Below are 27,939 nucleotides of genomic sequence, written 5' to 3' on the forward strand. Positions count from 1 at the left end.
GTCTCACTCTGATGAGTTTCCTAAAGCAGAGAGCCCAGCAGAGACGGGAGTTCTCACTCTGGTGAGTTTCCTAAAGCAGAGAGCCCAGCAGAGACGGGAGGTCTCACTCTGATGAGTTTCCTAAAGCAGAGAACCCAGCAGAGACGGGAGGTTTCACTCTGATGAGTTTCATAAAGCAGAGAGCCCAGCAGAGACGGGAGGTCTCACTCTGGTGAGTTTCCTAACGCAGAGAGCCCAGCAGAGACGGGAGGTCTCACTCTGACGAGTTTCATAAAGCAGGACAGAGTCCAGCAGAGACGGGAGGTCTCACTCTGATGAGTTTCCTAAAGCAGAGAGCCCAGCAGAGACGGGAGGTCTCACTCTGATGAGTTTCCTAAAGCAGAGAGCCCAGCAGAGACGGGAGGTCTCACTCTGGTGAGTTTCCTAACGCAGAGAGCCCAGCAGAGACAGGAGGTTTCACTCTGATGAGTTTCATAAAGCAGAGTCCAGCAGAGATGGGAGGTCTCACTTGGATAAGTTATCTAAAGCAGGAATTAGTTCAGCAGAGACCACATCTCATTTGGATGAAGTGAGCTCATGTTATACATTTAAGTGAAATGGTTTCAAATCACTGTGGTTTTTGCGGCCCTTTTAGTGGCAGATGACAACTTTTACATCTTTAAGCCTGAACGGTACATTTGAATATGAATCCAAATAAAGTCCAAGAAAATATTTTGGCTTCTGCTGGTTTGCAGTTGAATTTAAAGACTGTCTATTAGACAGAAAGCATTGTTATTAGTATTGTTACCGAGAAGTCTCTAAAGCAACAAATAATCAGCAGACATAAAATATAAAGTTCAAATAAACATATTTACTGAGCAATAAAAACACATTCAATAAAAATCATCTACATCAGTTCCTTTTTGTTTGGAAAACATACCTCTAACATCAAATGTAGTTAAAAAAAGAAAACATCCCTGGAACGCATCATGAAAAAAATACAAAAATCAAAAACCGCGTTGATGCCGTCAAGTGGTTTTGGCGTGAAAACGGATGGTTGGGTTAGGGTTGGTTCTGTCCAACCCTAACCCAACCCTAACCCTCACCCAGGTCAGTGAACAGGAGCTCCAGCAGAGATTTCACTTGAACAATAACAAATACATAACAACTGAAAACAATAATTCTGCTTAATTTTGTTAAACAAACTCTGCTATTTAGTTTTCCTTTGGTGAAAAAATAAGGAAACTAAATTAAATCATTAAAACTAAAACAGAACTAGAGTTTTTTCCTTTAAATGACAGAAAATGTCTTCATTTATCTCCACTTGTTCAGGCCCGAGTTGTTTGTTTCTGCTGTTTTTGATTCAAAAACACAGGTAAAAAAAAAACAACCTTGAAATAATATCCAGTTTATATAATAATATTAATGAAAGCAACTCGTAAAGGTCTGAGTGATGAAAACAATCAGAGCAGGAAAAAAAACAAACGAATTTTCAGAGTTTCAACTTTCAGGACCGAAGCAGACGATCACAGATCAGAGGAAGCACTGCACGATCACAGAGATGCAGAGGAAGATCAGCGGGGGCGTGGCCTGAAGAAGGAGGGCGGGGCTTTTTAGTGTCACCTCTATTGGGAAGTGGTCGCTCATCTCCAGGACCTGGCAGACAGAAGCAACAGAAAACCGTTCTGAATCTCTGAACTCACAGATCAAGTTGTTGATCAGAAACAAAAAATAAATAAATAAAAGAAAGAAAGAAAATATAAATGAAATGTAAACATTAGTCTCCAAAATCAACAACAAAGAAACATTTTCAGAGTAGGACACAACGGTAGTGCATTTAAAGCCACTGGATCAGAAATAAGGGGCTCTAGTCCACGTTTGGCTGTGAGGCTTCAGAACTGGGAGTTAAAAACCCGAACCACGAATAAACGAGGATTGGAACCAGAGACCCGTCGCTCACAGCTGTTCAGCAGGACGTCTCAAATGTAACAAAATAAAAAGTCTTACTTTTCTCTGTGGGAGTTTGAACTCTCGACCAAAGTTAAAGACTTTGCCAGAAAATGGTTGGATCGCCTTTAGGAACGTCTGTCCGTGCACCACGATCCTATCGACCAATAAGGAGGGAGGTTACAGGTGAGAGAGGAAACCTCGGAGACTAAAACACACGCGCACACACACACACACACACACCTGTCAAATGCACAGTTGGTGATGTCATTAACTGTGGTGTCCTCTCGGTCTCCGATCAACCAGGAGAAACTGGAATCTGAGTAAAGTCGGATATCCTTCCTGTCGCTCCGAGTCACATAGGCACAGCCGGCGTGGAAGTCACCCAGGAACATCACATTCTACACACACACACACACACACACACACACACACACACACACACACACACACACACACACACACACACACACACACACACACACACACACACACACACACACACACACACACACACACACACACACACACACACACACACACACACACACGTTTCAAATTGCCCTGCCCACCTCCGATTCTTTCGTTTTCTTTGGTTTTACTTTCATTTTGAGACGTTAAAGTTTCACCTCTTCTGGTTAACTTTCCTCTATTCCAATGTTACAAACTAATTTTGAGCAGAAGGTCAGTTAGAGGTCATCGTCAGGTAAACGAGGGCCATGTTTCCGACAGGTGAGTAAAACAGGAAGTATCAGCACTCTGCCTCCTCTGGATCTGCTATGGTTTCTTCTCTTAAAAGGTGAGGTTCACTGAAAACCCATTTTTTCTGGTTCTAACGGGTCACTCTGAGTGTTTCATGCAGGCTGAACATGAAAATAGTCTCCTACACCCATCTCCTGCTTTAGCTTCTGATAGAAAACAGACGGTGAAACTCTAGGATCAGGACATCCTGACAGATCTGCGTCACCCTGTCACTAACATTCATGGACTCACCCATCTGGACTCCCGACGGGGAAGGCCGTTGTTGGTTTAGCGTCCAGGAAACAGCAGAGAACGTCTCTGCTAGTAGAAGCTAACTGTTAGCATTAGCAACTCCACCACACAGCAGAACTTCTCCAGGCTTGTGTTATTTGTGGAGATAAAAATAAAAAGCAAGTTATGTCCAAGATGAACGGACGTCCGCGGCATCGCAGAGACCCCCCCCACCCCCCACCCCGTACCCCCTTTATGCCGCCATCGCCTAATCTTTTATAAAAAGGACACGATTGCGCCACATTACTGCCACGGTCTGACCTCTTATAAACGACCTGAGGCTCCCTGATGCTGCCACGGTGTTGTAGCTAACTGACAGCATTGTTTTGTAAAAACGGCTAAAGTCAATGGTAGAGTCGTGTTGCTGTTGGCCAATCAGAGGAGAGATGTCCACATATCAGGAAATACGACTCCAAACCTGCCGTCTGAAGCTCAGCTGGGATGTGGGCAACTTTTAGGTCTGAGAAATGGTGCACCCCATCAGGCTCACACACTGTAAACAATAATTCTGTCCTTCTTTGGTCATTTAGAAAAGAGTAAAGCTGACAACGCCCCAGCCAGCTGAGAAGGGAATCCGTTTACTGCAATCTTCGTTCCAACATGACCGAGACTGTTTTGTGATTATTTAACTGTAACTAGAATTATTACTTATTGCACCTTTAAACTGAAATAATTCTGTTCGACCTTCCCGCCTGATCGGATTCATACAGAAGCAACAGATTCTCAAACTGCCTTCAAACAGCTTCCTCACCGTGTTGTTCCACTGGGTGCTGACTTCCACAAACACGTCGTAGAGCCCATCGATCTCCTGGACAGCCTGGTCTGGGTCGCTGTGCAGCGGGATCAGGATAAACTCCGGGATGGCTGAAGGACAGACAGAAGAACAGAATGGTCCTTTATCGTCTGGTGGCACAGCGGCTCGCTCCCACCGAGTACCGAGAGATGAAATCACGTCATTTAAAAAAAGACAACAACACAAACAGGTCAGAAAAATCCCACATGATGTCATCATTTAATCCTGTGTGTGTGTGTGTGTGTGTGTGTGTGTGTGTGTGTGTGTGTGTGTGTGTGTGTGTGTGTGTGGACTGGTTTCTGTTGTACTGACCCGTTTTGTTGCTGCTGAATCGAACCACGAACGGCGGCCTGACGAAGGGCTGTCCTGTGTACTGATACTGACCCGTCACCTTCACGCTGTGGGCTCTGTTCAGAGAGGAAGAGCGGTTCAGGCTTGGGGGTGGCAGGTCTGTGAGTTGATCCAGGCGCTCGACGGTGTCTTACCTGTAGATGAACACGTACTGCTGCATGTCACCGGGAGAGTTCCCCAGACCTTTACTGGCCACCGAAAGGTAACGATCACGATTGTACCTTCATAAATCCAAAGCAAACCTCTGATGAGTGAAACATGGCGGAAACCCGCTCAGACTCAACATGTTCCCAAACCCGTGGTGAGCGTATGACCTCATTTGACTCTAAACGCTGAGAGCAGCCGGCGGAGTGTTGTTCGGGGTTCTGGGTCTGGATTAAACACACGACTGAAGCTCTTCTCTCATAAACCGTTAGCTAAAAGCATCTGGATTTGTTTTTTAGAAAATTAGAGTTTTTGAAAATGAAAATAATATTATTACTCCTCCTTGAACCGTCACCTTATCGTGGTGGAGGAGTTTGAGTGCCCTAATGATCCTAGGAGCTATGTTGTCTGGGGCACTTAGTGCCCCTGGTAGGGTCTCCCATGACAAATTGGTCTTAGGTGAAGGGTGAGACAAAGAACGGTTCGAAGGATCTTTCATGGCGGTTAAAATGAAGAGTCGGAGTACCCGGCCCGGAGGGTTACCGGGGTCCCACCCTGGAGCCAGGCCTGGGGTTGGGGCCCGTGAGCGAGCGCCTGGTGGCCGGGCTTTCGCCCATGGGGCCCGGCCGGGCCCAGCCCGAACCGGATACATGGGCTCGTCCAACTGTGGACCCACCACCCGCAGGAGGAACATGAAGGGTCCGGTGCAATGCGAATCGGGTGGCAGACCAAGGCGGGAGCCTTGGCGGTCCAATCCCCGGACAAGAAAACTAGTTTTTGGGACATGGAACGTCAACTCGCTGGCGGGGAAGGAGCCGGAGCTTGTGGCAGAGGTTGAGCGGTACCGGCTAGATATAGTCGGACTCACCTCGACACATTGCATTGGCTCTGGAACCCGAGACCTGGAGAGGGGTTGGACACTCTACTTTGCTGGAGTTGCTCCGGGTGAGAGGCGGAGGGCTGGGGTTGGCTTTTTGTTAGCTCCGAGACTCTCTGCCTGTGTGTTGGGGTTTACCCCGGGGGACAAGAGGGCAGCTTCCTTGCGCCTTCGGGTCGGGGAACGGGTCCTGACTGTTGTTTGTGCTTATGGGCCAAATATCAGTTCAGAGTACCCACCCTTTTTGGAGTCCCTGGGACGAGTGCTAGATAGTGCTCCATCAGGGGACTCCATTGTCCTGCTGGGGGACTTCAATGCTCACGTGGGCAATGACAGCTTGACCTGGAGGGGTGTGATTGGGAGGAACGGCCCACCAAATCTGAACTCGAGCGGTGTTTTGTTATTGGACTTCTGTGCAAGCCGCAGTTTGGCCATAACGAACACCATGTTCGAACATAAGGATGCCCACCGGTACACTTGGTACCAGGGCAGCCTAGGTCACAGGTCGATGATAGATTTTGTAGTCGTATCATCTGACCTGCGGCCGTATGTTTTGGACACCCGAGTGAAGAGAGGGGCGGAGCTGTCAACTGATCACCACCTGGTGGTGAGTTGGATCAGATGGCAAGGGAACATGCCGCGTAGACCTGGCAGACCCAAACGCATAGTGAGGGTCTGCTGGGAACGCCTGGCAGAAGAACCTGTCAAGACGGTCTTCAACTCCCACCTCCGGCAGAGCTTTGACCACGTCCCGAGAGCAGTGGGGGACATTGAGTCCGAGTGGGCCTTGTTCCACTCTGCGATTGTCGAGGCGGCTGTTGCTAGCTGTGGCCGTAAGGTGGCCGGTGCCAGTCGTGGTGGCAACCCCCGTACCCGCTGGTGGACACCAGAGGTTCGGGGAGCCGTCAGGCTGAAGAAGGAGGCCTACAGGGCGTGGCTGGTCTGTGGGTCTCCGGAGGCAGCAGACAGGTACCGGATAGCCAAGCGGGGTGCAGCAGTGGCAGTTGCCGAGGCAAAATCTCGGGCGTGGGAGGAGTTTGGTGAGGCCATGGAGAAAGACAATCGATCGGCTCCAAAGAGGTTCTGGCAAACTGTCCGGCGCCTCAGGAGAGGAAGGCAGCAACTCGCTCACACTGTTTACAGTGGGGATGGGGAGCTGCTGACGTCAACTGAGGCTATAGTCGGACGGTGGAAGGAATACTTTGAGGAGCTCCTCAATCCCACCAATGCGCATTCCGAGGAGGAACCAGAGCTGGGAGGCCTGGGGATGGACTGTCCGATCTCGGGGGCAGAAGTTGCTGAGGTAGTCAAACAACTACACAGCGGCGGAGCCCCGGGGGCGGATGAGGTTCGTCCTGGGTATCTCAAGGCTATGGATGTTGTAGGGCTGTCATGGTTGACACGTCTCTACAACATTGCGTGGTCATCGGGGGCAGTTCCTAGGGAGTGGCAGACCGGGGTGGTGGTCCCCATCTTTAAGAAGGGTGACCTGAGGGTGTGTTCCAACTATAGGGGGATCACACTCCTCAGCCTCCCTGGAAAGGTCTACTCCAAGGTACTGGAGAGGAGGGTCCGATCGATAGTTGAATCTCAGATAGAGGAGGAGCAATGTGGTTTTCGTCCTGGCCGTGGAACTGTGGACCAGCTCTATACCCTTGCAAGGGTGATGGAGGGGGCATGGGAGTTTGCCCAACCAATCCACATGTGTTTTGTGGATTTGGAGAAGGCTTATGACCGTGTCCCCAGGGGCACCCTGTGGGGGACGCTCCAGGAGTATGGGGTGGGTGGCTTTCTGTTAAGGGCCATTCAGTCCCTTTACCAGAGGAGCGTGAGTTTGGTCCGCATAGCTGGTAGTAAGTCGGACCTGTTCCCAGTGAGGGTTGGACTCCGCCAGGGCTGCCCTTTGTCACCGGTTCTGTTCATCACTTTTATGGACAGAATTTCTAGACGCAGCCGTGGTGTGGAGTGTGTCGAGTTTGGTGGCAGGAGAATCTCGTCTCTGCTTTTTGCGGATGATGTGGTCCTCCTAGCTTCATCCAGCTCTGACCTTCAGCTCTTGCTGGGTAGGTTCGCGGCCGAATGTGAAGCGGCTGGGATGAGGATCAGCACCTCCAAATCTGAGACCATGGTTCTCGACCGGAAAAGGGTGGCTTGCCACCTCCGGGTCGGGGGAGAGGTCCTACCTCAAGTGGAGGAGTTTAAGTATCTCGGGGTCTTGTTCACGAGTGAGGGTAGGAGGGATCGGGAGATCGACAGGCGGATCGGTTCGGCGTCTGCAGTGATGCGGACGCTGAGCCGATCTGTCGTGGGGAAGAGGGAGCTGAGCCAGAAAGCCAGGCTCTCGATTTACCGGTCGATCTACGTCCCAATCCTCACCTATGGTCATGAGCTTTGGGTAATGACCGAAAGAACGAGATCGCGGATACAAGCGGCCGAAATGAGTTTCCTCCGTAGGGTGGCCGGGCTCAGCCTTAGAGATAGGGTGAGGAGCTCGGACATTCGGGAGGGACTCAGAGTAGAACCGCTGCTCCTCCAGATCGAAAGGAGCCAGTTGAGGTGGTTTGGGCATCTGGTCAGGATGCCTCCTGGACGCCTCCCCGGGGAGGTGTTTCGGGCATGTCCTGCCGGCAGAAGGCCCCCGGGTCGACCCAGGACACGTTGGAGAGGTTACATCTCCAATCTGGTCCGGGAACGCCTTGGGGTCCTGCCGGAGGAGCTGGTGGACAAGGCCGGGGAGAGGACGGCCTGGAGCTCCCTAGTTGGGATGCTGCCCCCGCGACCCGGACCCGGATAAGCGGAGGAAGACGAGAGACGAGAGACGAGAGAAAATAATATTAATCAAAAATGCTTCTTCTTGCTCTTTGGGCGTGTCCCTTTAGGGTATTCTCAGCCAATCATCCGTCTCTCTTTAGTCCCATCTTCTGCATCCTCTACCCTCACACCAACTAACTTCATGTCCTCTTCCACCACATCCATAAATCTCCTTGGTCTTCTCCTCAGCCTCCTGCCTGGTGGCTCCAACCTCATCATCCTTCTACCCATGTCATCACCGTCTCTCCTCTGGACATGTCCAAACCATCTCAGTCTGTCCTCTCTGACTTCACCTACGAAAAAATCTAACATGAGCCGTCCCTCTGATGGAGTCATTCCTTATTCTACTGTCCTCCTCACTCCCAAAGAGAACCTCAACATCTGGAACTCTGCAACCACCAGTTCTGCCTCCTGTCTTGTCCTTACGGACACCGTCTCTGAACCAGACAACATGGCTGCTCCATAACATAAACCAAAACATCCCATTTTAAAAAGCGGTTTCTTCAAAAGTTGTTTACCGCAATTTTGTAGCATAACCTGACAGAAGCAGGAACATTTGAAATAAATGGACACAAATCTCGTTACATGAAAAAAAAAATCTAGCTGATGACTAAGCAGATAGTTTGTGAACAATTCTCTCAGTAGATGCTAATGATGCTCTAGCTGACGCTAACAAAGCTGCTGTAGATGCTAATGATGCTCTAGCTGACGCTAACAAAGCTGCTGTAGATGCTAATGATGTTCTAGCTGACGCTAACAGAGCTACTGTAGATGATAACAAGGCTTTAGCTATCGCTAACGATGCTCCAGCTAACGCCTACAAAGCTGCTGTAGATGCCAACAATGCTCTAGCTGATGCTAACAGAGCTGCTGTAAATGCTAATGATGCTCTAGCTGATGCTAACAAAGCTGCTGTAGATGCTAATGATGCTCTAGCTGATGCTAACAGAGCTACTGTAGATGATAACAAGGCTTTAGCTATTGCTAACGATGCTCCAGCTAACACCAACAAAGCTGCTGTAGATGCCAACAATGCTCTAGCTGACGCTAACAAAGCTGCTGTAGATGCTAATGATGCTCTAGCTAACGCCAACAAAGCTGCTGTAGATGATAACAAGACTTTAGCTATTACTAACAGAGCTGCAGTAGATGCTAACAAGGCTCCAGCTAACGCCAACAAAGCTGCTGTAGATGCTAATGATGCTCTAGCTAACGTTAACAGAGCTGCTGTAGATGATAACAATACTCTAGCTAACGTTAACAGAGCTGCTGTAGATGCTAACGATACTCTAGCTAATGCTAACAAAGCTGCTGTAGATGCTAACGATACTCTTGCAGACGCTAACAAAGCTGCTGTAGATTCTAAAGATACTCTAGCAGATGCTAACAAAGCTGCTGTAGATGCTAACGATACTCCAATTTTGTAGCATAACCTGACAGAAGCAGGAACATTTGAAATAAATGGACACAAATCTCGTTACATGAAAAAAAAAATCTAGCTGATGACTAAGCAGATAGTTTGTGAACAATTCTCTCAGTAGATGCTAATGATGCTCTAGCTGACGCTAACAAAGCTGCTGTAGATGCTAATGATGCTCTAGCTGACGCTAACAAAGCTGCTGTAGATGCTAATGATGCTCTAGCTGACGCTAACAGAGCTACTGTAGATGATAACAAGGCTTTAGCTATCGCTAACGATGCTCCAGCTAACGCCTACAAAGCTGCTGTAGATGCCAACAATGCTCTAGCTGATGCTAACAGAGCTGCTGTAAATGCTAATGATGCTCTAGCTGATGCTAACAAAGCTGCTGTAGATGCTAATGATGCTCTAGCTGATGCTAACAGAGCTACTGTAGATGATAACAAGGCTTTAGCTATTGCTAACGATGCTCCAGCTAACACCAACAAAGCTGCTGTAGATGCCAACAATGCTCTAGCTGACGCTAACAAAGCTGCTGTAGATGCTAATGATGCTCTAGCTAACGCCAACAAAGCTGCTGTAGATGATAACAAGACTTTAGCTATTACTAACAGAGCTGCAGTAGATGCTAACAATGCTCCAGCTAACGCCAACAAAGCTGCTGTAGATGCTAATGATGCTCTAGCTAACGTTAACAGAGCTGCTGTAGATGATAACAATACTCTAGCTAACGTTAACAGAGCTGCTGTAGATGCTAACGATACTCTTGCAGACGCTAACAAAGCTGCTGTAGATGCTAAAGATACTCTAGCAGATGCTAACAAAGCTGCTGTAGATGCTAACGATACTCTAGCAGACGCCAACAAAGCTGCTGTAGATGCTAATGATGCTCTAGCTAATGCTAACAGAGCTGCTGTAGATGCTAACGATACTCTAGCTGACGCTAATGAAGCTGTTGTAGATGCTAACGATGCTCTAGCTACAGATGCTAATGATGCTCCAGCTAACATCAACAAAGCTGCTGTAGATGCCAACAATGTTCTAGCTAATTCTATCTGAGCCGCTGTAGATGCTAATGATGCTCTAGCTAACGCTAACAAAGCTGCTGTAGATGCCAACTCTGCTCTCCCTACCAGTTCCACCTTCCTCAGGATCCACTGATTCCCCTCTTTCCTTTTCACTCTCTCTCTTTCTTAACATTTTTTAATCACAATTGCCGATTTTTGCTTATTTTAAATATATTTTTCAACATTTTCTAAATGCTTTTTTATATTTTTACATTTTTTGTTTTTGTGAAGCGCCTCGTGATTTTTAACTTGAGAGGCGCCATAGACATGATACTTTCTTCTTCTTCTTCTAACGATACTCTAGCAGACGCTAATAAAGCTGCTGTAGATGCTAACAATGTTCCAGCTAATACCAACAAAGCTGCTGTAGTTGCCAACAATGATCTAGCTGATGCTAACAAAGCTGCTGTAGATGCTAATGATGCTCTAGCAGATTCTAATAAAGCTGCTGTAGATGCTAACGATACCCTAGCAGATGCTAACAAAGCTGCTGTAGATGCTAATGATGCTCTAGCTAATGCCAACAGAGATGCTGTAGATGCTAACGATACTCTAGCTGACACTAATGAAGCTGTTGTAGATGCTAACGATGCTCGAGCTGAAGCTAATAAAGCTGCTGTAGATGCTAATGATGCTCAGGCTAGCATCAACAAAGCTGCTGGAGATGCTAATGATACTCTAGCTGATGCTAATAAAGCTGCTGTAGATGCTAACGATACTCTAGCTAATGCTAACAGAGCTGCTGCAGATGCTAATGATACTCTAGCAGACGCTGACAAGGCTGCTGTAGATGCCAACAATGCTCTAGCTGACGCTAACAAAGCTGCTGTAGATGCTAATGATGCTCTAGCTAAAGCTAACAAAGCTGCTGTAGATGCTAACAATGCTCTAGCTAATGCTATCTGAGCTAGTAATTTATTTATCAACAACAGAAATGTAACATGCAAAAATATTTTTCAACTAGCACACCCTTGTTAGCCCCCATGCTAGCACATCCCACAGATCCACACAAGCACAAACATGTGGTCATAATGGGACGTGGCATCCTTTTGAGTTAGAACGAGAGACTGAACCCCAAAGTTTGTTTAGAAGTATTTTTCTGTTAGAATAGCAACGAATCAAACCAACCACCAAACATTTTAAACGTTCCACCAAAGAACCAAAAGCAGGAAGGTCAGATTAAATTCCCTTTTAGACACCAGAGAGAAATGGGTTCTGGGCAAAGTCATGTCATCAGACTCAAATGGGAACTGGTTCAGTTCTATCAGAACAGTAAATCTGACCCACACAGAGTCTTTGCTAGCACACGGGAGGTGGTTCTTATCCTCAGGCTCTGTCACAATAAAGTAAATAATCTTAGTTTCCTTTTAATCCAGTCAGTTTTTGTCCAAATTCGGCAACGGAGAACATTACAGAAGAAGTGAGTGTGACTGTGGATTGGGTCCTTTTAAGTGAATGTCTAAATGATGATGACCTCATCACACAAATCTGATTGATCAGAAAAACAAGAGTTGTTGTGTATCCAAGTAGTTCAGAAACACTTCTATGTTATTGAAATCGTTTTTGTCTTCAGCATGAAAACATTCTGCTTCATATCTTTGTGTGGGATCAAATTTAGTCTCCAAAGCTATGGTTCTGGATTTGGTTCGGGCAGGTTCAGTTCCTCCTCTGTGAATCTTTCTGTTCTTCCAGAACATCCAGAACCACCTCTTCTGAAACTCAAGTTTTGATCCCACAGAAGGCGTACAGCAGAAGTGAAGCAGAAGGTTTCGGCAAACATTTAGAATGTATGAGAGTTTTTGATCCAGCTGATGTTAAACCTGGACCCGGTTGGTTCCCCAACAGATTCTGTGCAGAGGTGATGAGACGTGATGACATCAGACAGCTGATAGCATCAGAAGGCCCAGAGCTTAACTAGCCTAGCTTAGCATTACTGCTTCAGCAGTTTGACAAGACCACCGCTGCTCTGATGGAAAAGCCCAACTGCCCAGAACACAGGTACGGATCCTCAGAGGAACCAGGAGGTAAAACAAAGGTGCTTTAATACTCTGATAAAATCCACTGTACCTGAACAACTTCCTGTTGGACGCAGACAGAAAACAAGCAACACCACATGAGTTTCATATGCAGCGTTAGCATCCAGATCATCACAATTACACCATTTATCTCTATTATAAGACAGGTGAGGCGTCCCAGGTGGGGGTGATTCTGGTTTGATTGGGTTATTTCAGATAAGGAACACCAGTGGGTCTCTGGTTTTTACGTAATATTTAGGTTTCATACATAAACTTCAGTCTGCGTACATCTGTGTTGCTTTTTTTAGGGACCAGGAAGACATCTGATGTTTGAGTGAAAGTTTCAGTGTTAGAAGAGCGAAAAATCTCAAACTGAAACTGCATCCTGTAACCCGATCGACCAATCAGCTGATGAATAAAGATGATAATCAAGAACACCACACGTCTGTTACCATGAACTCTGTTAGTTTCTAAAACGGAGCTGTGAGGGTGGAGGCAGATGATTGACAATCTCTGAGCAAATGTAGCTACGGGCTAACCAAAGCTAATGGAGCTTGGCGGGTTCTTTTAGCCAGAAAACCGCGATTTCTCCCCTCTGGTTTTTAGGCTGTAACACTTCTAATGTGATGCCGAGGCTGAGGCCTGCCCTGGAGCAAGCAGGAGGCTAGCTGCTAGCGCTGACGGCTCATCTGCTTCCTGTCAATCAAGAGGACACGCCCCAAATAATTCATAATTTCAAGCTTTACTTATATCCAAATAGGAATGGGTACCTTTGACATTTGAATCGATTCGGTACTAATTCCCGGTACCTAGGAATCGATACCGGTACTTAACGGTACCAATTTTCGATACTTTTGAGTGTTTAATATTTTTAATTCTCTTTTATAATTAAATATATATTTTTCTCAATATATAACCGTATTTGATGAATATCATGATAAATAACATTCAACTGTTTGTATTTTAACATCGTCCTTGTAGTTTTATAAGCTGATAATTAAACTGAAGCAAACATCTTTACTGTGAACTAAATTTACTGTGTATCTTCATTCCTTTTACTGTCCTTTCTCTTTGATTTTTCCTACTGGGAAGTTAGAATTTCCGAGGAGAAAGCGAACGCACCATTAGCTGATAACAATGGTGGCAATGGAAGCTAACATATCAAGCTAACATTATCTTAAACTATTTATTTAACTGCTGGAGCAGATTAAAACGATGATGCCTCACACTTAGATCGTTGTCGCTGGTTTCATCTTCACCCAATCACCCGTCGCATTTAGTAAAGTGAAGCCAAACTTTAGAGCGCATTCATGTTCTAGTCGGAAATTCTGAGTTCTGAGGAGATAGCGAACGCACCATTAGCAGAGCGGAAGCTAACATATCAAGCTAACGTTATCTTACATTTTATTTACCTACCGGAGCAGATTAAGATGAGGATGTCTCACTTAGATCGTTGTCGCTGGTTTCATCATCACCCAGTTACCCATCACATTTAGTGAAGTGGACCCAAGCGTTAGCGTGCGTTCTTTCTACCATGCTGCTCTGTTTACAACTCGCTCGCAGCGACCGACGACATAACGCTATTGCGCATGCGCAGCTGTCTTGGCAAGTTCTCGTTATGAAGGACGGGTACCGAAACGAGGCACCGTTTCAAATGACGTGAACCGGTATTCAATCGGTACTACGGAATTCGGTCGGTACCTTAGAAAGTACAGAATTCGGTACCCAACGCTACATCCAAACGTGTGAGTTAAAAAGCTTCACCCCCCCCCCCTCAGAGCTGCCATGATCTATTAAACCTAAAATGGGTTTTGGAGCCAGGCTGGAAACATGTTTATTTCTGCTGTGAAATTGGCATTGCTCATTTCTAGATCCAGCCCCTAGTGGATGAGGGGGGAACTGCATTTTTTTTTTTTTTTACTTCTGTCTGAACATCACTTGGGCCAGCCGGAGGTTCCTGCTTGGTTTAGACCAGCTGGACCTCAGGTGTGTCCAGGTTAACCAGAAGGTGCTTTTTAAGGGTTAAATATACCTGCTGAGGTTCGACAGGAGAGCTTTGATGGCCTTCCCGTCTGGATCGACCACATGCAGCAAGAGACAGATGTCACAGCGAGACACAACCTGTGGAGGTGGAGATGCCCATAACTCTACAGGAACTGGATACTTAGCGCGCGTGTGTGTGTGTGTGTGTGTGTGTGTGTGTGTGTGTGTGTGTGTGTGTGTGTGTGTGTGTGTCCTACCCGTGTAAACGTGTGCAACATTCGTAGGTCAGATGCTTTGGAGAGAGTAAAATTCTGCACGTTGTACGAGCAGATCTTGAACCCCGACACTCTTCCAATGAAGAGGCTGAAGATGGTGAGGGGGAGGAGGAGACACAGACCAGCAGAGCGCCCCCTCATGGCGGGATCTGTAGAAACAACAGAGCGATAAATAAGTCTCAGCATTAGAGAGGAACTGTGAAATAAACCCTTCTTTCTTGTCCTTCCGAATCAGAGCAGATCTATAAAGTACGCTTCTGAATGACACAAACTGAATCACTTCCTTGTCCTCGAGTCAAACAGAAAGAACTGATTTCCCTCTTCAGACGCAAACCAGCTCCGAAACAAAAACACAACATGTTAGGACGGTTAGGACTCGTGAAAACGGCCCACAGAATCCCAGAATTCAATCGGATCTGGGTGGAGGATCCAGAAATGACAAAAAATAAGTCAACAAACAAAATAATTTTACTTTCGAAAAGTTTCAAGATCAAAAATCACTAAACTTCAGATTATTGGAGCAGAAAAGACAAAAATATCATAAAAATTATCCAAAAAACTGTCAAATTAAAGCAGGTAAGATAATAAAACAGGAGGCAGTGGCGGTTCTAGACTACCAGTAAGGGGGCTACTGCTCTATTGGCGCAGTGGCCCCCTTGCATTAGCTAGAGCCCCCACCCTATAAATGAGAAGCTCTGCCTTACAATAAAATAATCAGTGGGTCCACGTTTGTAGGGGCAGCAGCAGCTCAGGAGGGAGAGCGGGTTGTCCAGTATTCCGGAGGGTTCAAGGATCGATCCCGGCTCGTTTCAGGGAATTTTTCGGTTGTGCCCTTAGGCAAGACACTTCCCCCTCCTTTCCTGCTGGAGGTGGTCGGACGGACCGGTGGCATCTAAAGCCTAATTTATACTTCTACGTGAGCTCCACCAGGGGGAGACACTCATCTAAGGATGGAGCCATTTTGCCCTCAGACTTCTCCGTCTCCTCGGGAGTGTTGCAAAGCAATTCCCTGCCAGGACAGCAGAGGGCGTAGCGCTGTTCTGTGGTATCCTGTCACGTTTCTGGTCCAGGATAGTGTGTTTACACTGTGTTTTTTGTATTTAAGACTTTTTAACACAGACAAATTCGTCCCTCATCCTCCTCCACCTCTAAACCCACGTTTCCCTTCATTTTTGTCCACGAATAAAACGTTTGCTGCGCATCTTTTCACTCCTCCGGTCACGGGGGAATAAAACGTTCATATTTGTAGTTTTTCAGCGAGGTTTTCTTCAAGCTGCTCCGTGTCTGCCGCTAGTTATCCTCGGCTCTCTTAATGTTTTTGAGGGCCCAATGGCGGCGCTGTAGACGACAGCGGCGCCCCGACCAATCACAAGCTTGCGTTCTCCGTCTCGAAGGACAGATGTTTAGAAAAGAGAGCCTGCTGGACAGTCCTCGAAAGAACGGATAATGGCGTTGCGTGCGACCGTCCTGATACAGACGGACGAGTATAAATTAGGCTTAAGACAGCCACGCTTGTGTCAGTGCGCCCCAGGACAGCTGTGGCTACACTGTAGCTCACCAGCGTGTGAATGTATACGTGTGAACGGATGAAGTGCTTTGGAGTCTGCTGACTCTGAAAGGCGTAAATCGTTTAATAATGCTTAGGCCCCGCCCCCAGCAGGGAGGCCACAGGGGTGGGGGTTACTGACCCCCACAAGTTCAGAAAACCCCTTACCTCCATCACCAAGAGCTGGGTCAAATGTACCAGATCCAAACCAAACACAAGATTCTTGGTTATAAATCTGATTTGTCAGCTTTAGGTAGTTAGTCAGAGTCACAACCAGCGCCAACAGGAAATATTTAACCCAGCCTGCAGGAAATGAATGAGTTACACTTCAAACCCGCAGAGGGGAGAAGCGACAGCGTGAGAACGCGTATGACGACCAGCAGCGTGTCGGGACGCGAGCGTCTGCAGGCGATGAGACGGGACTAAAAAAACCTGTTCACAGCGACCACTTTCACAACGGTGTTACACAACCAGAACCAGAACCTTCAGGAGTCTGATGGCCCACTAACAGCAGCAGCAGGTGGTGCTGAACCCGGAGCAACACACGATGAAGAGTACAACACTAAAACAGCTGAACCCACTCTAGCAAAGCTAAAGAAACAGTCTGAAGATCAACTTGTCGAAATATAAAAACAGATCACTAATCAGAGCTGAATGTAATTTAAATGAATCAAAAGATCCATTCAGAGTTTCAGGAGTCAGTTGAAGTTAAAACCAGTCACCGATGGGGGGAAGGGGGGATAATTAGCTCATAACCGACCTCCCGGGGAACGACCACGTCGCTGGAGAGATCGTCACCATCGTCTACAGACAGAGGTGGTTCAGAGAGCCATCAGCAACAGGTAAGATATTCACTGTTCATTTCCCTCCATAGAAACTCTCCAGAACTCATTAGATCCACTTTCTGTTTGGACCCCAGGCTGCACCTGGCAGCCCATCAGAACCAGAACGAAGGGATCTAGTCCAACAGGACTCCGGTTTGGTTCGTTTCTACTTGACGACTAAAAACAGGTGATTTTCTGTCCTAATTTAAAGTCTGTTTTGTGTTTCAGAGCGAAACTGGAGCAGCTCAGTGGAAGATCAGGAAACCACAGAAGGAGAATTTAATGTTTGTTCATAGGCATGTGTATTGGTGAAATTCTGGCGATACGATACGGGGAGACGATACAATATATCGCGATACGTTCAGCCAGACAACATTAGCGATTTTTATCAACTTTTACTTTACAAACACATTCCCCTTCGTACTCAGCATTCATCATATTTTTAACATTGAGTTCTGTTCATTTCCCCTCGTTCGTTTTCTAGAAGTCTTTCTTTGTTTGTGCTCTTCCGCCGTTATTCTGTCCATTCTTTACCTTTGTCTTCTTGTCTTCTCATTCCCTTCCGTGTCCGTTGTTCTTCCTTCCCCGATTAACCTGTTTTTCTATTTCTATCTTCTTGGCTTGTTTTCTCTTTCTAATCATTCATTTTTCTTCTCCTTCTTTTGAGTACTTACAATGCATACAAAACGAAAAGAAAAAAAAGACGACAGAAAAACAAAATAAATAAAAAAGAAAAAAAAATAATAATAAAAAGATTTAAAAAAAAAAATAATAATAATAAAAAAAAAACCCATATATAAATAAATCAAAAGGTCAGCTCATCTGCAGATTTCTTCTTTCTCTCCAGTTCTATATATCTGTATGTCTCCATTTAGCCCATCGTTTATGCATTTGTTCCCCTTTCAGTCTTAGTCTAAATGTCAGCTTCTCCATTTCCTGTATTTCTCCAACAATTGTCTTCCATTCTTCTATTGTTGGGGTCTCTGGTCTGGACCATTTTCTAGTGATGGCTTTCTTGGCTGCTATCATGAGTATCCTCATCAGATATTGGTCTCCCCCCGCTATTTCTTCCCGTATGGATCCTAGGTACATTAATTTAAATGTCTGTGGAAAATAATATCCTAATATTATTTTGGTGTTCTCATATATTTGATTCCAAAAAGGTTTTATGTTCTTGCATTCCCAAAATATGTGGGCGTGATTGGATTCTATATTTCCACAATTCCTCCAACATCTCGTTTGTTTTTGTGTTTGTTTACTTATGATTTTCGGTGTGCTGAAGTATCGTATTTGGTTCTGCCAGGCAAATTCCCTCCATTTTTGTGATTGTGTTGTCCTATTTTGTGTTTTCCACATCTCCTCCCATTCCCCGTCCAGTATTTCTTCCCTAATTTCTTTTGCCCATTTTTCTTTGATATACTGTGTTGAGTGGTTTTCTATCGTCAATAATGTTTTATATATTATGGATAATTTCCGTTTAGGTGCTGGATTTGTATATGTTTGGATCATCATTGTTATTATTTGATTATTCCCTCGAATTTTCCTTTGAATTCTGTTAGTGTAGTAATCTCTTAGTTGTAAATATCTAAACATATCCTTATTTTCCACGTCAAATTTTTCTTTCAATTCTTGGAAACTGTTTATCATCCCTTCTTTCTGAATTATTCCTAATGCTGTCATTCCTGTCTCATTCCATTTTTTGAATCTATTATCCCTTTTTCCAGGTTCAAAGTCCGAGTCCCACCCTATCCATCTTAGCAATCTTAGCTCTCCCTCTATTTTTAGTTTCTTGCTTATGTTCCACCAGGTTTCTAAACTAAACTTAGTTATCGGGTCCAGTTTTTCAATATTTTTCGTCCAGTATTCTTTTCTGGTATTTTCCCCCAGTAATGTTTGGATTGGTATTTCCTTTCTCTTTGTCTCTATTATTTTCCAGTGGTTCAAGTTTTGCGGGTCACACCAATCAATGAGTGGTGCTATTTGTGCTGCCTGATAGTAATGGTATATATTTGGCACAGCCCTCCCTCCCTGTTCTTTTGCTAGTTGTAGGGTAGACCTTCTAATTCTTGGTTTTTTGCTTTTCCAAATAAATCTTGATAATTGTTTATTCCATTTATTGAATTGTATTGTTGGTATTTGTATTGGGAGGGATTGAAACATATATAAGAGTCGTGGCAAGATATTCATTTTGATAATGTTTATTCTGTCGTATAGTTGTAATGGATAGGATGTCCATCTGTTTAGGTCTGCGTTAATCGTTTGATTTAATTCCTCATAATTTTGTTGAAATAGATTCTTCAGGTCTTTAGTTATGTTGACTCCTAAGTACTTAATGTGGGTATTATCCCATTTAATCTTATATTTGATCAATTCTGTTTTTAGTGTGTGATCATATAACAATGCCTGTGTTTTATGTATGTTAATCTTATATCCTGAGTGTTCCCCATAGGCTCTCATTAGTCCCAATAGGTTCCTTAGGTTATTAGTCGGACTGTTTATGTATATTAATATATCGTCTGCAAAGAGGCTTATGGTATGTTCCTTATTATTAATTTCTATTCCTTTTATTTCATCCTCCTGTCTAATTGCCTGTGCTAAAGGTTCAATATATAGCGCGAATAGAGTAGGGCTGAGACAACAGCCCTGTCTTGTTCCTCTTGTTATCTGTATCTCATCTGTTATTGATCCATTTATTTTAATTCGTGCTCTTGGTTCTGTATACAGGGCCTTAATACAGTTTACTGTCTGTTCATTAAATCCAAATTTTTTTAATGTTGCATATAGGAATTCCCAGTTTACCCTATCAAATGCCTTTTCTGCATCAAAGCTTATTATAGTTGCCGGTATTCTTTTGGAATTAATTTCTTGTATTATGTGCAGTGTTCGTCGTATGTTATCTTGCGTTTTTCTCTCTACAACAAAGCCACATTGATCCTCATTGATTATATCTGGAAGAAATCCTTTAATTCTATTAGTTATTATTGTTGTATATATTTTGTAGTCTATATTAAGAATTGAAATCGGTCTATAGTTTGTTGCTTCTTCTTTGTTTTTCTGTGGCTTAGGTATTACAGAGATAATAGCTTCTTGCCATGTTGGTGGTATTTTATTGTTGGTCATAATCCAGTTGTATGTTTTATGCATTATTGGTACAAGTTCCTGCTTTAATTTTTTATACCATTCTGCTGGGTATCCATCGCTTCCTGGTGCCTTATTTGTTTTAAGTTTATTTATTGCTTCTATTATTTCTTTTTCCGTTATTGTCTTTGTAATATTCTTATTCTGTTCTGTCCCTATTGATGGTAAATCTAAATTTTGTAAGAATTCTTCTATTTTGTTATTGTTGCTTCCTAGCGGTTGCGTATATAGTTCCTTATAATATTCCCTAAATATTTCTTCAATCTCTTTAGGTTCGTGTGTTATTTTTTTTGTCTTCGGGTTGCATATTTTACTTATGTTATTTTGTTCTTGTTGTTTTCTTATTCTTCTTGCTAGTAGCCTCATTGCTTTCGGCCCTGCTTCATAGTAGTTTTGTTTTAAATATTTTGCCTTAATTTCTATTTCATTTTGGTGCATTTCATTTATTTTGTTCCTGATGTTTTTTATTTGTTCCCGTGTCTTTGTTTCTGTTTTCTGTTTGTCTTTCTTTTCCATTTCTTCTAGTTCCTTTGTAAGTTTTTCATATTGTTTAGTCTTATCCCTTTTCATTTTGCTTGTAATCGCAATTAATTTCCCTCTGATCACTGCTTTCATCGCATCCCACAGTATATCTGGCTGTACTTCTCCATTATCATTTTCTCTCAAATATTCCTTAATATTTTTACTGATCTGTGTTGTCATTATTGTATTATTAAGTATTCCTGTATTCATTTTCCATAAAGTTTTCCTTTTAATTTTGTTGTTTAGTTGAATTTTGAGATATATTGCATTATGATCTGATAGATCCGACCCGCCTATTTCGCATTCCTTTATTTTATATCTATGTTCTTTTTGTATTAAAAAATAGTCAATTCTCGAGTAGGTTTTATAATGAGCAGAGTAGTGGGTATAGTTCTTTTGCGCTGGATTAATTTCTCTCCATATATCTATAAGTCCCATTTCTTTAGTTATTGTATTTATTAATTTGGTTAGTGTTTTTTTATATGTTGCAGTACTTGTTGTATCGAGTTGGGAATTCATTATTAAATTAAAGTCTCCCCCACATATACAAACCCCCTCCATTTCCATTGCTAACATATTTAGTATATATTCATAAAATTGTTTATTACTTTCTGGTGGTGCGTATACATTGGCTAGTGTTACCATCTCATTTTCTATCTTTCCTTTGATTATGATAAATCGGCCTTCTTTATCTCGGACCTCTTTTACATTTTCATAGTTCTGTGAATTAGATATTAAGATTGCCACCCCTCTTTTCCGGCTATTGGGACATGAACTATAGTATGTATTTTTAAACCCAAGTTTTTTAAGTTTTTCGTGTTCTTTCTGTGATAGGTGGGTTTCTTGTAGAAAACTAATTTGTATTTTTTCTTTTTTGATTTTATTTATTATTTTCGCTCTTTTTATTGGATTGCCCAGCCCATTTACATTCAGTGACATTATTTTGATTTCCTGGTTTTTATCATACATCATTTCTTATTCTTCTTGTGTCTTGCCCTTTCTCTCAGTAAGTTCTCCCTTTTGTCCTTGCAGATGGCCTTTCTAGTCTTGAGATACATAAAAAGAAAGAAAAAAATAAAAAAAATACTGATACAGAATAAGTAAATAAAGTACCCCCGCCCCCCTTTAAGAACCCCCTCCTTGTAACAACCAAACTTAGAACCTGTTGCTACAAGGTAACTGCCTTTGAACTTCCATGTTGAGATGCCCTCTTGTGACTCTCTACCCCTCCTCTGGGGGGAATGCCTTCCTTTCCAGAAGGGCCCCCCTACCTCCCTTTCTGTCTCAGTCATTCCACTCTAAACCGTGCCTAGTGACACTCGTTAACCAACATTTTTAAACTTTTTACCTTTATACATGTTCGCCTCATTTTCCTAGAGCGATACTTCCCCTTATTTATTCCCCTCCCTCTGTCTTTTTTCTCCTAAGTTCGTATTCTTGCAGACGTTCTCTGACTCTGTTCTTCAGCATTCCGTTATCCCCCACCTTTTTCCAGCTCGCCGGCCCCTTCGCATTAGCCTCTTTATTCTTTTGCATTTCTTCCTCTGCCATTTGGAGTCCTTCCACTGCGCATCCTCGTGACTTCAGGTCCCTCACCGCCTCCTCCGCGCTGTTGTAGCTCTTCATTCCGTCTTCCCAGAAGATGCGCATTTTAGTGTAGGGCGTTTGGAATCGAATTTTCATGCTTTTTAATTTCTTCTTTATTGGGAGATACGCCTTTCTCTGTTGCAGTACTTTTGCAGTGTAATCATGATCGAAATACACTCCCTCTCCCTCAAACATAATTTTTTTCCCCTTCTCCCAGGCTTTGTTCAGAATCATGTCTTTCGTTTTACTTTGCTGGAATTGTATTATTATGGATCTGGGTGCCTGCCCTTCCTTCGGCTTGGGCGCCTGCGCTCTGTGTGCGCTTTGTATTTGCAGATCTTCTTCTAATCCTAGTTCTTTCTTGAGCCATTCTTCTATTGTCTCCTTCAATTCGGATGGTTTAACTTCCTTACTTTCTTTGATTCCATACACCCTTAAGTTGTTCCTCCTTGCTCTTGCTTCGATGTCCTCTAGTTTGTCTCCGATGTATTTCTGTTGTTGTAACATGTGCTGTATGGCCTCGTTAGCTTCACAGCTCCATTGTTCGAGCTCTTCCGTTCGTGTTTCTCCGTCTTGTATCCTTTTCGTTTGTTCTTTAATTTCTTTGTCCATATTATCAAGTAGCTTATTAATATCTCTCTTGAAGTCGGTCAACTCCTTTCTCATTTCTGTTGTAATCTCCTCTTTGTTCGCCTGGAGTTCGGTCTTCATTTCGGCAGTTAGTGTTCGTATCTGGAGGCTAATGCTATCCAAACTAGCTACTCGTGTTAGCTCTCCTGTAGCCCCCACTGTTAGCATCTGCTTTGTGTCCTTACTTGGATCTTCTGGCTGCTTTTTGCTCTTCCCTTTATTCGTTGTACCTCCGCTCATTGTTGCTTTTCCTTTTCCTTATTTTTCCCTTTACAGTTCAGGCGTTTTCTAGTTCGTGTTTATGTTGGTTATACGGAGCTCTTGTCACTTGCGTCTGTTTCACTCTGTCGCCATACCGGAAGTCAACATTAGCGATTTTTTAGACTGAATTTATTGTGGGAAAATCAATTAACAGTCCAAAATAATACACAACACCTTTAACGTGAGGTATCTGAACCATAATGGAGGGATTTACATTTTAGTGGTGGATAAAAATACCATTGCACACTGCTGCCCACTAGTGGTCGGCGTTTGAATTGCACCCACAGAAAAGAAAATACAGAAATGTTTACATGTAAATTCTTCCCAAATAATTCAATACACGGTGAAGCTGGGTTTTAATCATCGACATATAAATATTGGACAATGGGTTTCCATAGGCTCCAATAACACGTTTTTGAGGCTAAATTGGAGGTGGCCATCACCGCCATTTTGACCGTGTCACAGGTTCCGTCAAGCCCAGACAATTCCACGAAAGGGAAGAGAGGTGGAGCTGAGGGTGGGGCTGTAAGGCTGAGATCAACTGACAACACCCGGTCAAGCTAACCTGAAGCTAACCCAAAGCTAACGCGGAGGTGGGAGCTAACGGAGGTAGCAACCTAGCTACAACCGGAGTTAACTGTGCACAACACCAGAGCTTCTGAGTCAGAGATACGCCGGGCTGACCGCTGGGTAAAACCGGGTGGAACACAGAGGTCTCCCGAGAGCTCCACAAGCCGATAGTGGGAACCCAGCTCCACCAACATGTTATATTTCAACCCATTTTCTAAAGTGCAGCATTATGTTAAATGCACTGGGTTTTACCCTATTACATTTACATTTCATGGTTAAACAGTACATGTTAAAATCTAAGCTCAGCTCGGCAGTGACCTAAAATACATAAATATAATTTTACTTACTGAAAAAAATGAAGTGGAGACTCCTTGGACGCTCTATTGGTGCAATTAATGCCACAGCAAGTCATTTTGTCCAACAATTGCACAAATAATATCCAAACAAGAATACACACACACAGAGACTCAAAATCCCGGAGCAGTTTCCAGGTGAGGCCGAGGCTCTACGGAGCAAGGTTCTCCTTTCCACGGAGCTAGCTCTGTGGTCACGTGGGTCTGATGCTCATTAATTATACAGAATTTTAGACTTTTAATACACTTAAACAGAAGAGTGAGAAAAAAATTCACCCCCCTCAGAGTTGTCATGAGTGTAAACTAGATCATTTAAACCAAAAACATGTTTTGGTACCAGGCTGTAAACATGTTTATTTCTGCTGTGAAATTGGTATTTTTAACATGGGAGTCAATGAGGATTTGCTCGATTCTGACACCAGCCCCTAGTGGATGAGGGTGGAACTGCAATTTTTGGTATTTCCGGGATTACTTCAATTTTTGAGCCGCATTGTGGGGGCTTGGGTTTAATGAACCACAAAATACTTAAAAAAAGGGGGGTTCTTTATTCTAAAAAAAGTAGTTTTCCTCCTTTTCAAACAGTTGGAAATGCAAAACCGGCACACACAAACGGGTTACAAAACGGCAGTGGCACTTCGAGACACTCGAATATTTGTTCAGGTGGCTTAATGCATCGTCTTTTCCCAACCAGGCTCAGCTCAATATGTCTTCTTCAACCCCCCACAATGCGGCTCAAAAATTGAGGCCAACCCGGAAGTACCAAAAATTGCAGTTCCACCCTTATCCACCAGGGGCTGGTGTCAGAAGCGAGCAAATCCTCATTGACTCCCATGTTAAAAATACCAATTTCACAGCAGAAATAAACATGTTTACAGCCTGGTACCAAAACATGTTTTTGGTTTAAATGATCTAGTTTACACTCATGACAACTCTGAGGGGGGTGAATTTTTTTCTCACTCTTCTGTTTAAGTGTATTAAAAGTAGCGTTGTCAAAAAAATCGATACCTAGATACAAATCGATACTAAAAGTGGTATCTAAATTAGATATTCCATCCCTGTGGTATCGATATTATGGACTATTATACACAGCCTTCTTCAAGTACACCGACACGCACGACAGCCAGATGCCGTAAAGCAGCCTCCGCCTCCCAGACAAACAGAAGAAGAAGACGCCGCATGGCTACATTGCAATTTCCCACGCGAGTTGTCTCCGATCCAAATGTTGTCTGCCAAATAAATAAACAAAAACATAAACAGCGAATTTGGGAGGCGCTTCACAGCCCAACTTAACTAGCATACCAAGTCCGACACGTAGTTGTATATTCACGCTTATGTGCTTAAAGGAAACTCCCGTTTATTGCAACCCGGACTTAATTTCTAGCATGCAGTACATTTGTTTACTCATGCTGACAACTTTGGTGCTACTTGGATCCCCCGGGGTATTTAGATCCATTGGCGAATCGCCGTCAGTGTATATCCATATAACGGGTGCGGACGGGCACCCATGGTGCCGCCTCGAAATAAGACATTATCTGCACCAAAACATCTTCATGTCGAAAGGTTTTGTTAGGAATCATTAACGTGATTCCCCTGTTCGTTTGGAGCGGGTCTGGGATTTCTAGGCGTAAATAGACTAGCCACGGCTAATCTAACCGGCGCTTTTAATGATGTCACTGCCGTGCGCCAGTCTGTTTTTATCAAGATTACCGGTAGATGTACCTTTGTCCTACTGTGGAGAAATTCGTTTTCTCCCTTTATTGACCAACAGAGTTGTTCAAAAGTACAGAAGAAAACATATGGCATTACATCTTATGACAAAAATGCACCTTAAACAGAGTTTAAGCAGCAAAACATCACTCTGCAAATACTGTATATATAGTGAGACAATTCATGATTTAAAGTGTTAACTTTTGCCAGTTTTTGTATGCACGTTTTAAAAAATGCTGATACTTGAAAGTTTTACGCACTTTATACACTTAATTCTTAACATTTCATTTTTGCAATATAAATTGAGGAATGTTATTTTTTGAATAAACTTGTTCAATAAATGGGTGTTTTTAAATAGTATCGAAATCGAGTATCGAGTTTTTTTTGCAAGTATCGAATCGAGTTTGAAATTTTAGTATCGTGACAACCCTAATTAAAAGCCTAAAATTCTGTATAATTAATGAGCATCAGACCCACGTGACCACAGAGCTAGCTCCGTGGAAAGGAGAACCTTGCTCCGTAGAGCCTCGGCCTCACCTGGAAACTGCTCCGGGATTTTGAGTCTCTGTGTGTGTGTATTCTTGTTTGGATATTTTTGTGCAATTGTTGGACAAAATGACTTGCTGTGGCATTAATTGCACTAATAGAGCGTCCAAGGAGTCTCCACTTCATTTTTTTCGGTAAGTAAAATTATATTTATGTATTTTAGGTCACTGCCGAGCTGAGCTTAGATTTTAACATGTACTGTTTAACCATGAAATGTAAATGTAATAGGGTAAAACCCAGTGCATTTAACATAATGCTGCACTTTAGAAAATGGGTTGAAATATAACATGTTGGTGGAGATGGGTTCCCACTATCGGCTTGTGGAGCTCTCGGGGTGACGTCTGTGTTCCACCCGGTTTTACCCAGCGGTCAGCCCGGCGTATCTCTGACTCAGAAGCTCTGGTGTTGTGCACAGTTAACTCCGGTTGTAGCTAGGTTGCTACCTCCGTTAGCTTAGCTCCCACCTCCGCATTAGCTTTGGGTTAGCTTGTAGCTAGTTCGACCGAGGTGTCATCAGTTGATCCCAGCCTTACAGCCCCACCCTCAGCTCCACCTCTCTTCCCTTTTGTGGAATTGTCTTGGCTTGACGGAACCTGTGACACGGTCAAAATGGCGGTGGTGGCCACCTCCCATTTAGCCTCAAAAACGTGTTATTGGAGCCTATGGAAATGAATTGTCCAATATTTATATGTCGATGGTCTTCCTTCATCTTCCTCATGCAAAACTGCGCCACACTAGTGAGGCTTTTTTTCACTTCCTGGAATTTTCTACCTCTAAACATGGAACCAGCGCCACTCTATGACCAAAACATGTATTGCAACCAGAAAACTGAAATAAACGGGATTTATAATGCATATAACGGTACACATTTTTCACCTGGTTACACACGGCTTTTGAATATTGATACAATATCGCCGGAAAGTAAGTCACGATATAATACCATACCGATATTTTCTTAAAATGACTATTTGTTCATGTTTTCAGCCCGTTGAGTCACCAGAGCGGAGTCGGTTCCAGGTCCTTAGATCCGAGTCTAACCTGTCGAACAACTTCTGTCTCTCTCTCTCTCTCTCTCACACACACACACACACACACACACACACACACACACACACACACACACACACACACACACACACACACACACACACACACACACACACACACACACACACACACACACACACACACACACACACAAAGAACTAGTCTCGAACTCACCCAGAGTTCCAACAAACAGCTGGGTTCTGAGCGGACACCAGCAGGTGGTTCCGGTCCAATCCGGAGAGTTCTGGTTCTGGCTCCAGAACCCTGTCCAGCTGACCCGGAGATGCGCAGAATGTTTTCCAACTACTGAAAGTTTACGTTCACCGGCAGGGTGGAGGCTCTCAGCCAGCTAGGTGCGACTGTAAGCCTCGCCCACCACTTGTCTTCCTGATGACAGGCTGGTCACGTGACACACCGCCATGCTGCACTTAAGTACCACAGGAAAAATGGGAGTTTTATGTTTCAGAGTTCTCCCTCAGCGTCCCAATTCTGGCGCTGCAGCCTCTGCGATGTA

At 43.9% G+C, this 27,939-nt stretch overlaps 1 protein-coding gene across 1 annotated transcript; it reads right to left on the reverse strand.

The window, feature by feature from the left end:
* Positions 1-1,371: 1,371 nt before the first annotated feature.
* Positions 1,372-27,797, reverse strand: LOC107391497 (deoxyribonuclease-1-like 2). The gene is made up of 9 exons (XM_015968822.3): positions 27,600-27,797; positions 14,677-14,843; positions 14,469-14,557; positions 4,237-4,323; positions 4,064-4,158; positions 3,710-3,822; positions 2,170-2,327; positions 1,987-2,083; positions 1,372-1,635 (listed from the first exon to the last, which is right to left on the reverse strand). Exons 2-9 carry the CDS (start codon positions 14,833-14,835, stop codon positions 1,513-1,515), a joined length of 921 nt encoding a protein of 306 aa, XP_015824308.3. The 5' UTR covers positions 14,836-14,843; positions 27,600-27,797; the 3' UTR covers positions 1,372-1,512.
* Between the last annotated feature and the right edge of the window lie 142 nt (positions 27,798-27,939).

The sequence above is a fragment of the Nothobranchius furzeri genome, chromosome 15 (genome assembly GCF_043380555.1).
Source record: "Nothobranchius furzeri strain GRZ-AD chromosome 15, NfurGRZ-RIMD1, whole genome shotgun sequence".
In the NCBI taxonomy this organism is placed as follows: Eukaryota; Metazoa; Chordata; class Actinopteri; order Cyprinodontiformes; family Nothobranchiidae; genus Nothobranchius; species Nothobranchius furzeri.